This window comes from Lactuca sativa, chromosome 3, assembly GCF_002870075.4.
Source record: "Lactuca sativa cultivar Salinas chromosome 3, Lsat_Salinas_v11, whole genome shotgun sequence".
NCBI lineage: Eukaryota > Viridiplantae > Streptophyta > Magnoliopsida > Asterales > Asteraceae > Lactuca > Lactuca sativa.
The window spans coordinates 1,733,529-1,749,957 of NC_056625.2; the positions used below are offsets into that span (position 1 = coordinate 1,733,529).

The 16,429-nt window shown below is 34.9% G+C and overlaps 1 protein-coding gene across 1 annotated transcript; it reads left to right on the forward strand.

Annotated features, from left to right (window-relative positions):
• The first annotated feature begins 13,509 nt into the window (after positions 1 to 13,509).
• On the forward strand, positions 13,510 to 15,840 carry LOC111892866 (L-lactate dehydrogenase B). Its single transcript, XM_023888925.3, has 2 exons — positions 13,510 to 14,162; positions 15,373 to 15,840. Exons 1-2 carry the CDS (start codon positions 13,554 to 13,556, stop codon positions 15,814 to 15,816), a joined length of 1,053 nt encoding a protein of 350 aa, XP_023744693.1. The 5' UTR covers positions 13,510 to 13,553; the 3' UTR covers positions 15,817 to 15,840.
• The last annotated feature ends 589 nt before the right edge of the window (positions 15,841 to 16,429 follow it).

Here is a 16,429-nt window from a genome sequence, read left to right on the forward strand (position 1 = left end):
ACAATTGGTCCAGGTTCGAACCCCAAGGGGGGAGAACTGATTATTCATGGTGAGATGGTCTCGCAGGGACCTACCCTCTGTTCGGCTGCGAGGGCTAGGAGGTTTTTGCAACAGGGCTGCACCGGATTTATGGCTTATGTTTCGGACACGATAGTAGGGACCGTGTCGGATGTGGGCAGTGTACCAGTTGTACGGGATTTCCGGAACGTTGTTCCCGAAGAGTTATCGGGACTACCTCCGGAGAGGCAGGTGGAGTTTCGCGTTGATTTAGTGTCGGTGCAGCTCCGATAGCCAAGGCACTGTATCGGTTGGCACTACCTGAGATGCAGGAGTTATCTACGCAGCTCCAGGAACTGCTAGACCAAGGGTTTATCCGTCCGAGCAGTTCTCCATAGGAAGCACCGATCCCTTTCGTGAAAAGAAGGATGGATCACACAGAATGTGAATTGATTATAGGGAGATGAACATTCTGACGATGAAGAACCGTTATCCCTTGCCAAGGATCGATGACTTATTTGATCAGCTACAGGGTGCATCTTGGTTCTCAAAGATGGATCTTCGGTCCGGGTGTCATCAGATGAGGATTCGTGATGAGGATATACCAAAGACGGCTTTCAGGACTAGATATAGGGATTATGAGTTTATGGTGATGCCTTTTGGGCTCACCAATGCCTCGAGAGCGTTCATGGATCTCGTGAACCAGGTATGTAGGCTGATGCCGGATCGGTTAGCGATCGTTTTTATTGATGATATTATGGTATACTCTAAGACTAGGGAGCAGCACGAGTAGCATTTAAGGGAGGTATTGGAGACCCTAAGGGCGGAGAAACTTTACGCGAAGTTCTCCAAATGTGATTTCTGGTTGCAGGAAGTACAGTTTTTGCGGCATGTTATCAATCAAGAGGGAATTTCGGTCGACCCAGCCAATGTGGAGGCTGTGATGTGATGGGAGGTATCGAGAAATGCTTTAGAGATTCGTAGCTTCTTAGGTTTAGCGGACTACTATCAGAGATTTATCCAGGATTTCTCCAAGATCGTTGTGCCATTGACCCGCTTGACCAAGAAGAATGTGACCTTTTAATAGGATAAGGATCAGCACATGGCGTTTGATACCCTGAGACAGAGGTTATGCGAGGCTCCGATTTTAGTGCTACCTGAGGGGTTGGATGATTTAGTGGTGTACTGTGACACATCAATTTCAAGGTTGGGTGCGATATTGATGCAGAAGGGGGCATGTGATTGCTTACGCCTCAAGGCAGTTGAAGCCTCACGAGGCGAATTACCCCACGCATGACTTGGACTTGGGGGAGGTGGTGTTTGCCCTCAGGATCTGGAGGCACTACTTGTATAGTGTGCGGTTCACAATTTATATTGATCACACGAGTCTAAAGTATTTGATGGATCAGTAGAACCTCAATATGCGACAGAGGATATGGTTGGATGTTTTGAAGGATTATGATAGCGAGATTTTATACCATCCAGGGAAGGCCAAAGTGGTGGCCGATGCATTGAGCTGCAAGACGGCGGGGTCCCTGATTAGGGACACTTGTATGAGGTTGACTGTAATTTCGCCCTTGTTAGACATGATCAGAGAATCCCAAATTGAGGGTGCGACAAAAGAGAATTGGAAAATGGAGAAAATTCGGGGTTAGTATCCTTTGTTTGTTAAGGATAGCCGCAGTCTTTTGACGCAGTGGGCCGAGTATGGGTGCCGGTATCAGGAGGGGTGAGGCAGAGGCTGTTAGAGGAGGCACATAAGTCCAAGTTTTCTATACATCCAGGTGCAAAAAAAATGTATAGGGACTTGAGGCTGAGTTATTGGTGACCCTGCATGAAGCGGGAGATCGCCTGCTTCGTGGAGCGGTGCTTGACCTGCAGGAAGGTCAAGGCCGAGCATTAGCGGCCTCATGGCAAGGTTCATCCGTTACCCATTCCCATGTGGAAGTGGGAAGAGATCACTATTGATTTCATTATGAAGCTACCAAGGACGGCGATGGGCATGGATTCCATATGGGTTATCGTGGACATATTGACAAAGAGTGCCCACTTCATTCTGATCTCTGAGAGTATATCCACAGAAAAGTTGGCGGACATTTATGTTCGAGAAGTGGTGGCTAGGCATGGGGTTCCAGTGTCGATGGTTTCAGATAGGGATGTTCGGTTTACATCTAGTTTTAAGAAGAAGTTCCACAAGGAACTGGGCACTCAGCTGCATTTGAATACGACATATCACCCTCAGACTGACAGTCAGAGTGAGAGGACGATCCATACACTAGAGGACATGCAGCATGCATGCGTGCTGCATTTTGGAAGGAGTTGGGATATGTACCTCCCACTGGCAGAGTTTTCGTGCAATAACAGTTATCATGCCAGCATTGACCGGGCTCCATTCGAGATGTTATATGGACGGAGGTGCAGGACCCCAGTGTGTTGGGACGGGGTTGGGCTTCGAGTCATAGGGAGAACTGAGGTGGTGCTCAAGACCACCGGCTTGATTCAGCAGGTGCGTGACTGGTTGCGAGTCGCACAGAGCCGTCAGAAAAGTTATGCTGACCGACGACGCTCGGATCTTGAGTTTCAGGTGGGGGATTTTGTACTGCTGAAGGTGTCTCCCTGGAAAGGGATTATCAAGTTTCAGAAACAGGACAAATTAGGGCCTCGGTTCATAGGCCCGTATAGGATCACAGACCTAGTGGGCAAGGTGGCATATCGATTAGAGCTGCCAGGGGAACTTAGTCAGATTCACAACACCTTCCACGTGTCTCAGCTGCAGAAGTGTGTTGCTGATGACTCCACGATTATTTCCATGGATGATATTTAGGTGGATGGGAGCCTGAATTATGTTGAGAGGCCGGTCACCATTTTAGATTGGAAGACGACGAGTCTTCGGAACAAGGATGTGAAATTGGTGAAGGAGCAATGCCAGCACCGAAAGGGGTCTGAATGGACTTGGGAGTCAGAGGAGGTGTTGCAGGAATTTTATCCCGATCTATTTACAGCTGCGAACTTCGAGGACGAAGTCTAGTCCAAGTGGGGGAGAGTTGTAACGCCCTAAATCAGGTATGACTTGAAAACCCTCGATGATTTCCAACTTTGGCACAAATGGTCCTTTGGAGTACGTCGGCGTACTCATGGGTACGCTTAGCATACTCTACATAAGTGATCACGGGGACATCTCGCGTACGCGAGGCGTACGTAAGGGTACGCCGGGCGTACGCAATTGAAGGCTAAAACCCTAAATCTGGACTTGACCCCCTATTTAAACACCTTTTAACATCTTGGACCAAACCTTATCAGCCTCTTTAGCCCCATTTCGTCTACTTTCAGCTGAGTTAGTGTAAGAGTGAGAGTTTGAGATTAAGAAGAAGGTTTTGGTGGCCATTTTGGAGTCCTTTCAAGAAGGAGAGTTGCTAGGCAACCTTGGGACGGTTTGGTACCTCAAGAATCTGCATTGTGGTCATCTTACAAGGCTTCTTGAGGTAAAAAGCTTGCACCTTTCCATCTAAATCTTTAGATCTAGCAAGGGTTTTCTAGTTTAGTTCCTTTGGTTGATTTTGGACCTCTTTTGGTCAGTTAAGCAACTTCATGAGACGGGAATGACAGATATGAGGTTTCTTGGTCATTTAGAAGCATAAAAATGGAGTCTTGGTACATGTATTTGTCTCATGCATGGGTTAAAGACGTTGGAAAGGTCTTAATGGAGGTGTTGGAAGTTTATGAGGCATGCAAGGGCATAAAGTTGGCAACTTTACGCCTCAAGACGTTTTAACAAGCCTATATCTGACTGTTGGACGTGAAAGAATCGAGCATTAAGCACTTAATGGAGGAAGTGCTTAATCTGATCGTACGTTGGGCGTAGCCCATTGTACGCAACGCGTAGTCCCCACACCCTCAGTACGCTGTGCGTACCAGGATGGTACGCCGAGCGTACGCAACACAGTTGGGCCTTAATTTGTTTTAGGCCTTTGAGCCTGTGGGTCTCATTTGGTTATAAGGCTTGTTAGGGGTGTACAAAAAACCACATAAACCGCACAAACTGCCCACACCGCACCAAACCGCACCGCATAATGCAGTTTAGAATTTCGCAGTGCAGTTTGCGGTTCGTAATTTTGTCAAACCGCACTATGCGGTGCGGCTTGCTGTTTATAGTTACCAAATCGCGGTTCAAACCGCACCACGTCGTATATATATACATATATATATATATATATATATATATATATATATATATATATATATATCAAAGTTTCTAATCACCAAATACTTCATACTGTCCAATAACTTTATTCTATATCACGATGGTTAAATATGGTAATTAAAGACTTAAAAGACTATGATATCAAATTTCATAAGTCATAACAACTTAGCAAAACATTATGTGGTTTTTTTGTTTGCAATATTTATGCCTTTTAAAGCGTATGCAATATAATTAATAAATTTTGAAAGTGTTTAAATGGAATGAATAACAACCAAAGTTATAAATTGAAACAACTTATCAAACCGCATAAACCGCACAAACCGCCCGCATGAAACCTCAACGAATAATGCGGTTTAGAGCTTTTGTGGTGCGGTTTGCGGTTTCCAAAAAACTCAAACTGCATGTACGGCGCATTTTGCGGTTTTAACTCTAAACGGCACCGCGAACACCCCTAGGGCTTGGTTGTATTCTATGAGTTATGGGCTTTTTCATCTGTATGGGCCATGGATGCAATGGTTGGGCCTTATTGGGCCAAGAGGCCCATTAAGGATATTGGACTTGGACTTTGGGGCCCATTAACAATGAAAGGGTATTTGGGCCTTGGGGAGGGGTTTGGAGGTTGGGTTTCCCCTTGGTTAATTTAAGTCCTAACATTGATTATATTACTATTATTATTATTCAGCTCGGGAGATTACGGACTGTTAAGAGGGCAGTGTTTGTATTCAGCAGACTGAGGTGAGTCTCCTCACCATACTAAAGGGTCTAAGGCACCATGGTCGGCCCATTATGTGATTATGATACATATGTTAGACATTCTGTGATTCGATATGCTATGTGATTATGTTTGTATGTAAGACCTTGGGGGGGTTCCCGAGGCACTTAGGTGTAAGACCTTAGGGGGTTTCCTAGGCATCCTAGGTCAAAGACCTCAGGGGGTTCCCGAGGCATTGGCCTAAGACCATGTGGGGGTTCCCATGGCACTCGGAGTAAGACCTTGGAGGGTTTCCAGGGCTTCCTTATGTGATTGGCATGCATGGTCTATGTGTTTTGGATGGCTGTTTAGCTAGTATGATATGCTATATGTGTTTGTGTGTGGGTGTGCTCTGGGGAACTCACTAAGCTTTCAAGCTTACCGTTTGTGGATTTGTTTCAGGTACATCTGAGCCCAAGGGCAAGGGTAAGGCGTGATGACGCGACGTACACTCGATCTCTCCTTTACTAGTGTGTTTTGGGACGCTCTGATCTTTTTAAAAGATGATAATGATGTAATGAATGTGAATTTGAATACATATCTCTTTGGAAATTTATTGTTTACGCAAATGGTTTGATTATTGAAAAATGAAAATTTTCTTTGTAAAATTTGGGTTGTTACAGAAAGTCATAAGCCCATGACCGTCTGTCACAAACTCGGAAACTTGCCCAAACACACACTCTCTCTCTTTTCGGTTCGTCCCAAAAATAACAGCCTACTTCTAAAAATAAATATCTTTTTTTTTACCAAAATACTACTCATTATTATTTAACCTTCCATAAAATTAAACGCAATAAAATAATGAAACTAAATGCAACAAAATGGTACGACTGTCATCTCATCTACAAAAGTTAGAGGTAATTAATGTTTTCTTAATCTGTGTTTTTTTTTACTATAGACAATAATTTTGGGACAAAAAGAGTATTTTTTTTTTTTGGAATTAACAAATAATTAACTATTTATTAAAAACAATCTTTCTATTTATAGACAGCTGAATGTGTGAATTTTCTTAAGTCCTTAGGACATCTCTAACCCAACACTAAAAAATCACTTTTACACTATATATTATATTATACTGCTCCAACCCTACACTATACTTTTTATATATAGTGTTCGGATTTTAGTATAACACTATATATAGTATTGAATTTTAGGATAACATTAAATATAATGTTGAATAAAAAACAATATATCTAGAATAGTCTTTTAGTGTTAAATATAGTGTAATGGGTTGATATTTTACACTATAATTATAAATATAGTGTAAACAATATTGTTAAAGGTTGGAGATCGTCTTAAACTATGTTTATCAGCAATAATGTCAGAACCAATCATATATTAAATAATATTTTCGTTTTATCCAACTATACAACTAATACTAACAACAAATCTTAATATTTTTACCATTTATCAACAATTTAAAACAATTAAAATAATATTTTATATGAGAGTTTAAAATATACATAAAAATATATTACTGTTATATTTTATATCTAGGTAATAAAAATTGAATATGATATAGTTTTTATAATTTTTTATTAATTAATAAACAATTGTTAATATTAATATGAAAAATAAAAATAAAACATAACTCTTTTCTATGTGACATATGGAGAGTTAAAAAAAGAGTTTTGATTACGATTCTAAATTGTTAGATCATTAATTGTGAGACCCATGTAATATATGGATTAATTTAAAAAAAATTTTAAAAAAAAAGTTAAATATCACTACAAAATAAAATCCATTTAGTGGCATAAAACAAGTGCCACAAAAAATTGAAAAAGTGTCACTAAAGACCACTCTAGAAATCCACGGCACACAAAAATAGTACCACTAGAAGCGCTCCCACTAAATCACTTTAGTGACACTTTTTTAATTTGTTGCTGCAAACATTTAGTGGTACTATTCTTTTTGCCACAATATAAACAAAAGACTTTTGTGGCACAAAATTTGTGCCGGTAAAAACTATTTCTATTTAGAAATCATTCTACCTTTAGTGCATATCATTTTTTTCAAAAAACCGCACTATCAATCTAAATGCCATAACGTTAATTAATTAAATCATTATTTATTTATAATATAAAATGAAAACAAAAACTAAAAAAAATGTAGAAATCATAATATCACCGCTTCTGTTAAAAGTTTGATCATCTTCCAAAAGTATTCCAAATGTTTGGAAACAAATGTCTTATAGTTATGATTATATTAAGTCTAAAAATCAAACATAAAACATAAAACTAACAAATGTTTAAATAAAAACTCAAAAAATCATTACACTTTGAACCTCTTGAGAATCTTCATGCCAATGATCATCATGTTAACTCTTCTTACCAATGACACTAGTGGTTACCTGTTAAAAAAATAAATACCTACAATAACAACCTCTGATAAAAGTGACACCATTTGTTACAGATTAATTAAAAAATTGCTAGTTCAATGCTAAAATATATAAAAAAGAAAAATGAAAGATCATTACCAAAACTCAAGGTATCATCCAAGAGCACCAAAATTGGTTTTGTTTCTTCATCGAACTTCTTTACCTTTTCAGGATTTTGTACATCTGTCACCACATAATATATATAACTCCTAAAAATTATACTTTATACATTAAAACCATATTTTGTGATTTAGACGTGTCTTAATTAATCTGATTTATCTTGTTTTATGAAAGTTACTTTAACCGAATGAATTTACTTAAAACTGAAATGATATGTTGCTATTTTTTGATCAAAATATTAAGACCGTTTTCTACGCAAGTCTAAGATTGTGAACTTTTTAAAAGCAAGTACCTTTAATGGAATATTCATCAAACTTGGTTGTGTTGCACCTTATACTTGCACATTTAAGATTCCTAACATAAAATTATAAAATAAAATATTTTTTATCATCAAATTGATAGGTGATGGTTGTTTGCTTACCGGTCTTGTAACATCAAGTCCTTTACGATGTCTTTGGTTGTAATCACTTTTATTGAGAAGCCCATGAATCCATGTTACAAACAACACAAATGAAAAAACAAACTAGGTTAGGCAATTCATGAAATGATGAAACAACTTATAGAATAATCAAGAATCAAGAACAAAAATTTCTAAAACTAGATTGGGAAAATCAAGAACCAAAAAGAAACAAACTAACAAATATCTACTGATAAACATCATTTTTTCGAGCTAGTAAATAAAAAACATGATAAAAGATACAATTTGTAAAGTTAATGTATTTGTAAGCTTATAGTATGTTAATTCTTTTGTTTGGAATAAGGGAGTGAATAATAAAAAAAGATGGATGATCAGGTGCAAAAATGATTAAAGGGTAAAATTGTCCTTTTTGGTAAATGCCAAAATTGGCTGGTTTGTTTCATACTTGCATGCTAGGATAGTTTCTTTTTTGGATTAAAAAAATCCAAAAGGAGAAGGAATACAAGTTAATTTAGAGGGAAATATGGTCTTCTTATAATAAATACTAAAAGTAGAAACTATAGATCTCGAATGGGATTTGATTCATAGCATGTAATTTGTGCTACTATCATTTTTAAAAGTATTAGAAAAAGAACAACATATTATCAGATATTCCTCTAAACTAAAAAAAATATAGACTAAATAATACCAGAAGATGGTGTTTGTACATCTACTCTGTGTAATTCAAGTTGTATAGATCAGAAGGCATGTATCCTAAAGTTATTCCATGAAATGTATTAACACTTTTAAATAATTCCATGTATTTACTAGATCCACGTACCACACCACATTTTTCTACAACATTCCTAATTAAAACCTTGAAACTATGAAAACAATTTATCAGATATCAATCAAAGAACGAAAAATTGCAAAGTTATATTTACTAACTACTATCTCGTATCCAATGGATGTTCCATGCTCTCTGAATTTTGGAAAAAAGAACAAGTCAAATTACATATAATGGCCAAAATAGATAGCAAAAAAAGAGATTAAACAAACCTACTTTTATTTCAACTAGTTTCTTCTTCTACCACTAGATGGTTTTTTTTTTTTTTTTTGTTGTAGAAACGAATTTTAAGTACAAGAAAAGGAATGGAAGTTCACATGGTATGCATTTCATCCAGGCTCAAATAGATCCAAGCACTCAAAACATAAATAAATTCATGTTTGGTGGATTGAATTTTGTTTGGCATTTAATCGAACACATGGAGTGCATTTCAGAAAACAATACATTTAGATGATTAAACATAAAAGAAATTGAGGTGCATCATTATGTACAACAAGGGGTAAAAAACAATAGTTCTAAATACATGCTAGTGAAGATAACTTAATGGAGAAAAACCACAGCAGTGAAAAAACACACAAATAAGGAAAAAAACAATGGAATGTGAGACTTATATGTGCAGATTGAAAACGATAGAAGGTTATGAGTCGACGACCTGAGATTAATGGAAAGGAGTAGGTGGCGACGAACCCTACTGAAGGTGAGATCATACCTAAAGTTTGAACACTGAGGGTGAAATTAGGTTTCCCCGATATCGTTGAGGTGAGGCAAAACTGTGATTCGATTTTGTTGGAGAGGAAGAGGAACTTTAAATGGAGAGACTCCAATTTATGCTTGGAGGGAAATGGATTTTCATGGTGTTAGAAATTTTCCGATGGAAGCCTATAAGAATCAGTTCATCGGGTTCTATCATATATGCCTAATTTTTCGCAAACTCTGAACCATACACATTTTGGAATAATATAAAACTAGTTACTTCTTTTGTGGCATAAGAAAAGTGTCATTAAAAACATAAATAAGTGGCACAAAATTTAAATGCCACTAAAAGTGTGTGTCACTGAATAACATTTTGTTTGTAGTGTATAAAGATCAAAATACTTAAGAACTTTGAATTTATAAGAAGATAAGAAAAATAATGAATTATTATAATTGAAGTATTTTTTATCTTTTAAATTTAAACAAATAATTTAAATAAATAAATAAATAAAAACTAATGAGCTTGAATTTTGAAAATTTGAAATTAAAAGATAAGTTCATTAATGAAATTGATATCCATTTATTACTATACTAGTTTATAACCTGTGGGAACCACTATTATAAAATTAATTAAACTTTTATATAGTAAAAACTCAAAATTATTAATCAATTATTTTAAATAAATTATTAATTAAGAGATATTTTTATTAGTTATCTGAAATTATAATCGTTGATTCAAATAAATATGTAAAATTAATTTTTAATATATATAAGACATTTTTTATTTGTGAATTAATGAAAATAATAATATAAAATTTAAAATTTAAAATAGAGAAAAAATACAATAACAAATAGCATCACATTAATGAGGAGGTCTAATAAATTTAAAATTGAAAACTAGTAGATTGACAAATGACAACACATTAATTAAGAGGTTTAATATGGTGACACATAGCAAAAAAAACTACTATTTTATTAGTATATGAAGATTTATTGCAATTATTGCATTAAAATATTATGTTGAATTTAATAAAATAAAAAAACTCATAAAATGACATGTGAAAAAAAATAATTCAAAATAATCACAAAATGACATTAGGCTAATTGAATGAGAATGTGACATATGACAAAAAAAACTTTCATATATTAGAGTAGATTTTTTTTCTTTCGTTCGGTTGCCACTTTTTTTTTAAACGACAAATCTAACCTACTCCAAGGTTGTCAAGATCAGGATCCTACGTACAAGGCCGGCCCAAGGGGCGGGCGAGCTGGGCCAAGGCCCGGGGCAGCAGCTGGATGAAGGGCATCAGATTTTCTCTGTCTCTTATGGTTCACATTTTATTTGGCCCAAACTTAGTTATCCAGTAGGCAAAATTAGGGCGACAGGCACCAACGTGAAAATTAGAACTCAATTGAGCTGTAAAAGAGACGACGCACGCGATACACTTCAATGTATGGGTAAACGCAACGTCGCGACATGCCTAGATGGAGGAGTCTGGTTTAGTCCTTAGTTGATCGCTTTTCCATTTAAAATCCGAGTCCTTTGATTTCTTTTTTTGAAGCTCTAAAATCTCTTGATTTTTTATTTCAGATTTCTTCTTCTCGGTGTGTCCTTTGGTCCCTTATCACCTGATTTTGGATTTAAACTCTGAGTTCGCATTCTCCCTGTTACCTATCAAAGTACTGAGGTAAATATTATGATTTTTTATATTAATTTTCTTACTTTCTAAAATTATTAGTTTTTTTTTTTTTTTTTTTTTTTTTTTTTTTTTTTTTTTTTTTCTGAATTATGATTGAAAAGCAGTGAACTAGGGTAAATTTTATGAATTATGATATTAGTTTCTGAAAATATATAATTGTCCTGATGCTTGAAATTACGATTGTGATGCTTTTCACATAAACAAAATGTTTTTTATGCTTTATGCTTACACAAACAACATTTTGCTTTTATTAGTTATATTGTTCACTTATTTGTAGTAGAGATTCTTAAAAGTGTTTAGGATTTGTAGGCAATTTTTCTTTAAAAGAGTTATGAATTATTTGGCTTTGTTTTTGATATTTTTAATACTACTTTCTACATTTTCCGATCATTGGGGCTATAATGGGTATTCTCTTGGCTTTCTGATGGCTGAATGCATGGGTGTTTCCCCTCATCAATCAAACATATCATTGTTTTACGAATTAGTATTTTGTGCTCATACAATTGAGTGGAGCCTTCACCTGCTGAGCATTTTGGAGCTTTCCTTGCTACTGATGTGATAACGTGTTGGTGCTTTCTTTACTGATACTGTTGTGATGCCATTATCATTTTGTGTTGCATGAAGGGAGCAAATGCAAAGCTTTTGTAAATTGAAGCATGTGCTGATATAAAAGGGATGTTGATATTGTCACTTGTCTCAAATATGCGCTTGAAGACTAACATTCGCAAACTAATTATCTATGGTGATTACATGAAAGGATTATGACACTGGATGATAGGTGCTAGATTTAATTGTATCTAACAATATATGTAAATTACATTTTTTTGTCCCTTATATGGGTTTTTGGTTTTAGCTTTGAACATTTTTGCCCCTCTAGTCCTATGTTTTTATTGAAAACATAATCCTATGTTTTTATTGAATTTGTTGTTAGAAAAACAACAAATATAGTGTTTTTTTTTTGTTCTATAGTATAAAATTAGGGCATCATTATGTCTTATTGCCCCGGGCAACATATTTCTTTGGACCGACCCTGCCTACGTATGATCGTTTTTGGGTTTGCAAGATCGGGACCGATATCCTAAGATCCCACAAAATAAAATATAATTTTAATCATGAAAATAATTCGAAAATTCAAATTTTCGTTCAAAAGTTATAAAACTTCAAAATATTAGTCATAAGTCACAACACAAAATGATAAGTGATAAATTGGTAAATGGTATTAGACATAAAACGGTAAAAAAATTTCATTTGCAAAAAAAAAAAAAAAAAGAAAGAAAAAATCAAGTGACGGTAGGATCGTGATTTTGACAACGATGCATACTCCTAAACTACTCATTAAATCCACCTATGTCTACGACGGGACTCGAACCCTCAATCTCAAGAAAAGAGGAAAACACCAGATACGGCTGTAATAGAAGCCAAATCAAAATAGTTTGTATATATTATTTACTTATTTTTTTCCTGACGAACGATTGACTTTAAGATCACCAATAAACATGGTCTTATATACCGGCAGTTGTTAATTTGAAAATGAATCCAAAGTTTCATTGAAATAAATGTTGATCGGACCCAACGTTAATTGAAAAACTTATTATTAAATATATATATATATATATATATATATATATATATATATATATATATATATATATATATATATATATATATATATATATATATATATATAAGAATTACCGAGAGCTTATATACGATAACTATAAAATTTGAAAAGTAAAACTGATAAGATATCTCGATTCTCGAAGATATACCAGAACCCACCCATATGGTTTCTATTTTCTAAAGCTTAAAAATATTCAACCATGGTGTCTTTGATCAAAAGTTCATTACATTAAAAGTGATGTTACTTATTTTCTTAAAATCTCTTTACTAAATGACATTTTTAAAATTTATTTGGTTTATCCCTGAAATTTAAAACATGGTTTGATCATTATGTATTGTTTTAGTTATAACGGTCTATTAGATAATAGGTAAGAAAATATACTACAGTATTATAAATGTGTTGCTTTTTGGACAAGTATTGGTTTAGATTTTAATGGATAATCTGCATTTATCAATGAGTTTTTATTTTTAAACAGTTTCGTTAGTGGTTAATAGTATGTATCCAAAATTAATAAAATTCGTCTACATCTAGATTAGCACGGATACCTTCAATCTAAAAGATAAATCTTTGTGCCAAGTGACTAAGCTCACGTTGTCATTTGTCAATGTTGATGTCGATTCTCTTCCAAGGAGTCTTCATTAAAATTCAAATGAATATAAATTGCAAAATTTTTAAAAAAAGTTAATATTTAATAATAAATTAATTGACTCTTCTTGATTTTGACATTTATGAACTTAAAAGAAAAGTGTTGAGCCTTTTTTTATACTATAAATAGTCACTCGTGCCTTTTTATCAAATCCACCACAATCCATTTCAAATACATACTTACCAGAAAGAAGAATAACAAAAATGCAGAAAAGTGCTTCATCCTTAGTTCTTGGACAAGGGGGGTTAGACATAGCTCAATCCTTCTTCAAGCCCATCCATGGTGCATCACCGCCGCCACCCACCAGACGCACCACCAAAATCTCTGTTATTGGTGTGGGAAACGTCGGTATGGCTGTTGCACAGACCATCCTCACGCAAGACCTAGCTGACGAGCTAGCACTAGTCGACGTCGATCAAGACAAGCTCCGCGGTGAGATGCTTGACCTCCAGCACGCTGCTGCATTCCTTCCACGAACCACCATCTCAGCTTCCGTTGACTATTCCAGCACGGTTGGTTCTGATATTCTGATCGTCACAGCCGGTGCCCGGCAGATACCAGGGGAATCGAGGCTAAATTTGCTGCAGAGGAATTTAGCTCTATTTTCCACCATAATTCCACCGTTAACAGCTGCGTCGCCGGAGGCTATTCTGTTGATCGTGTCTAATCCGGTGGATGTCTTGACGTATGTTGCATGGAAATTATCTGGGTTTCCCCCTAATCGGGTTATCGGGTCGGGCACAAATTTGGATTCGTCTCGGTTTCGGTTCCTCATTGCGGATCATCTTAATGTCAATGCTCAAGATGTGCAGGTGAGTTAGTTTCACGAGTGATTACTGTTTTATTGTTTCTATCAAAATTATACAAAAAACAAAACACGATTAAACAACTTTCAGATAAAAATACTAGCCGCGTTTTTTTTTTGAACCGCAAAGCAAATTATATTAAAAGAAACCGGCTGGACAAAATATACTGCAAAAGGAAGTATGAAAACTAGAAATACTTGTCGCCTAAGAAGGAAAAAATCTAAACAAAATTAGGGGAAACTAATAAGGAGAAGCTACCAAACTATCAAATAGGCTTGAAAACCAAAACATGAACCAAACTTCAGCTCCAAAGACAACAAATCCTGCTTGCAAATAAACTTCATAATGTAAATAAGCGACTCCGACAGCGGCACACTATTGGCCATATGCCACCTCTTTGTAATGGCGATTGTTTGCTGGGGATGCTCCGAAACTCACAAGCTTTCGATCTACGGTAACAATTTGGGATGCGCCGAACCCCACAAGAAAGCATGTTGAAGACCCAAAATTAATGTAGCAACTCAAACTTTATATATACTTCGCGAGATCGATGTTTGCTTGGATAGTAATGAGACCTTCCATGAGATCTTATAAGAAAATCTGTTATGCTAAATCACTGCAAGAAACAAAGGGTAACACACACCAAAATTATAGTAAAACATGATTCAACAATTGAATTGACTTTCTTTTTTTTTTTTTTTTTCATACATGCTTTAGTTTAATTGATTCATTCACAAGATCTGTTGAAAAATAAACGATGATGTGATTACAATGAAATTAAATTGTATATTAATAGTTTGTTTTTATAACCGTAAGAGTATCCATTCTACTCCTTTTACAATTCAACCAAAATTTTCCTATAATATATATATATATATATATATATATATATATATATATATATATATATATATATATATATATATATATATATATATATATATATATTCAACTCTATAAAGTTTAATAGAAAGAATATTTAAAAAGTTTTATTTTTCTTATCCAAAAATTGAATGACCTTACCATTCAATTTCATATCCATTGAACGTTAGAACCCCAAATAAAGACAAAGATAAAGTTTAATCATTTTAATGTGAAACATACCACCTTTTTACCAAACAACTATTAGACATACCATTAAAGTATGCATTGATGATACTCTAGCAATATTTTTAATTATATTTTGCTGAACTTTATATACATTTATTCCCTTTAGGCATATATCATGGGAGAGCATGGAGACTCGTCAGTGGCACTATGGTCAAGCATAAGCGTAGGTGGGGTACCAATACTTAGCTTCTTAAAAAGGCAACAAATTGCCTACGAGAAGCAAACACTGGAGAAAATCCATAAAGAAGTTGTCCAAGGTGCATACGAAGTAATAGGTTTGAAGGGTTATACGTCATGGGCTATTGGTTACTCTGTTGCTAACCTAGCTCGGACAATACTAAGGGACCAACACAAGGTCCACCCTGTTTCAGTGCTAGCCAAAGGGTTGTATGGCATTGATGATGGTGAGGTGTTTCTTAGCTTGCCAACACAACTCGGAAGGAATGGAGTGTTGGGTGTGACAAATTTACATCTTACTGAAGAGGAGTCTCGACAACTTAAAAACTCTGCTACAACCATCTTGGAGGTGCAACGTCAATTGGGCATTTGAAGTTGATTTTATATATATATATATATATATATATATATATATATATATATATATATATATATATATATATATATATATATATATATATATATATATATATATATATATATATATATATATATATATATATATATATATATATATATATATATATATATATATGCAACGATTTATTACATAAGTAAAATAAAATGCGTGCATACACCTTATGCATGTATATGTTTAACAACAAACAAACTATGTTAATTTAGTTTTCAAAGCTTGTTTATTATGTTTCGTTTTCTATGTATTTTTAAACACAAAATATTAATACATTTTGTAATAAAACACATGGTTTGTAGTTCACCTTTTTAGTTTATTTTTAGTTTGATAAAAATTAAAAGAGTATGTTACAATCTATATTTTCCCATGATTCCAATTTATTTCATTAAACGATATATATAAAGATAAACACACAACAAATGGGCTACGAATACATAAAGACACACACACAATACGGGCTGCTATACATTGGGCCATACATACCACGAATACAAAGGCTATATAAATAAATATAATGATGTCTAATATCCCTCAATAGCAAGGTTGTAAAAATCGTTCGACGTTATCTAGT